The 1,797-nt window shown below is 34.8% G+C and overlaps 1 protein-coding gene across 1 annotated transcript; it reads left to right on the plus strand.

Moving 5' to 3' along the window:
• Positions 1–428: 428 nt before the first annotated feature.
• On the plus strand, positions 429–1,466 carry LOC139840889 (protein ALP1-like). The gene has a single exon (XM_071831131.1). The coding sequence runs from the start codon at positions 429–431 to the stop codon at positions 1,464–1,466; it is 1,038 nt and encodes a 345-aa protein (XP_071687232.1).
• The last annotated feature ends 331 nt before the right edge of the window (positions 1,467–1,797 follow it).

Here is a 1,797-nt window from a genome sequence, read left to right on the forward strand (position 1 = left end):
TTAATATATCTTAATATGATATATATACATTTAAATGTCGTTACAACGATAATCGTTATATATATGTCTCGTTTCGAAATCCTTAAGTTAGTAGTCTTGTTTTTATGTATATAACTCATTGTTAATATACTTATGGAGATACTCACTTATCATAATCTCATTTTAACTATATGTATATCCATATATATATCGTCATGTCGTTTTTACAAGTTTTAATGTTCGTGAATCGCCGGTCAACTTGGGTGGTCAATTGTCTACATGAAACTCATTTCAAATAATCAAGTCTTAACAAGTTTGATTGCTTAACATGTTGAAAACATTTAATCATGTAAAAATCAATTTAATTTAATATATATAAACATGGAAAAGTTCGGGTCACTACACAAAATCCGAAGTATCCCCCTGAATATTTCAAACGGCGTTATCGAATGTCACAAAGTCTTCTTGAAAAAATGATTAAATGTATACTTTCTTACTCTACTTGTCCTGATGCACCAAAGTGGTTTGCTTATTTTCAACAACGTCCCGATGCACGTGGTGTTCTTGGAGTATCTTCTATTTTAAAAGTCACATCTGCCATTCGTCAACTAGCATACGGTGATTCACCGGATTTATTTGACGAATATTTACAAATTTCAGAGAGAACATCACGTGAGTCTTTGCAAAATTTTACAAGATGTATTATAGACTTGTATGCTAATGTATACATGAGAGAACCGACCGAGGACGATATACATCGGTTGTATCATAAACATGAAGAACTTCACGGCTTTCCTGGAATGCTTGGAAGCATCGATTGTATGCATTGGGCTTGGGGAAAATGTCCAAATGTATGGAAAGGGCATTTCACCCGAGGCGATCACGATTACCCGACAATCATGTTGGAAGCCGTTGCATCGTATGACAATTGGATTTGGCATGCATATTTTGGAATGGTCGGTTCGAACAATGATTTGAATGTCCTTAATGCATCTCCATTGTTTGATAGTTTGCTAACTGACACAGCTCCTCAATTTCCATACGAAATTGGGGACGTTGATTTTGATCGAGGCTACTATCTTGCCGATGGGATTTACCCTTCGTGGGCTTCTTTCGTTAAGGGATTCTCAAGTGTTGTTGACGCAAAAAGGAAATACTTTACAAAGAAACAATCTGCAGCTCGTAAAGACGTTGAGAGGATATTTGGAATTTTGCAAGGTCGTTGGGGTATTTTAAGACAACCTGCTAGGGCATATAGCGTAAACAAAATCAAAAGAATCATGTATGGTTGCATCATATTGCACAACATGATAATTGAAGACAATGGTTTTAACATCGCTGAAAATAAATCTTACTACTTGCCTGTCAACAACCTACAAGGATCAACTTGGTCCGAAAGGTGTGATGTATATGCCGAGAAGACAAAAGAGCTACGTGACAAAGACGAGCATGAGTATCTTCGACATACTCTAGTTTCGCATCGATAGCATAATCGTGATTACGAAATAGTTAACGAATTGTAACTTTTTAATCGCGATAACGTAATTTTTTTTTAGGAATCGTATGTTTTTTAATTATTAGGAAATGTAATGTTTTTTTTTTTTAATGAAAGTTATTTCCATTTATGTTAATTTTTATAATTTTATCAATTTATGTTATATTTAAAATCATTAAAATAATAATATAAATATAAACTGACATGCCCAACTGACATAGGTCACCACTCCCCACTTTTTCTGACTCAGCAAGTCAAACCTGACATGCCAAGTGACATCAGTCACCACTCCCAGTGCTCTAAGCGAGTTACATGACACCATC

Source organism: Rutidosis leptorrhynchoides, chromosome 4 (assembly GCF_046630445.1).
Source record: "Rutidosis leptorrhynchoides isolate AG116_Rl617_1_P2 chromosome 4, CSIRO_AGI_Rlap_v1, whole genome shotgun sequence".
Classification (NCBI taxonomy): Eukaryota; Viridiplantae; Streptophyta; class Magnoliopsida; order Asterales; family Asteraceae; genus Rutidosis; species Rutidosis leptorrhynchoides.

Bases quoted from the DNA above. Each gene is read 5' to 3' on its own strand.
- LOC139840889 (XM_071831131.1), top strand. From the start codon at position 429: ATGTCACAAAGTCTTCTTGAAAAAATGATTAAATGTATACTTTCTTAC.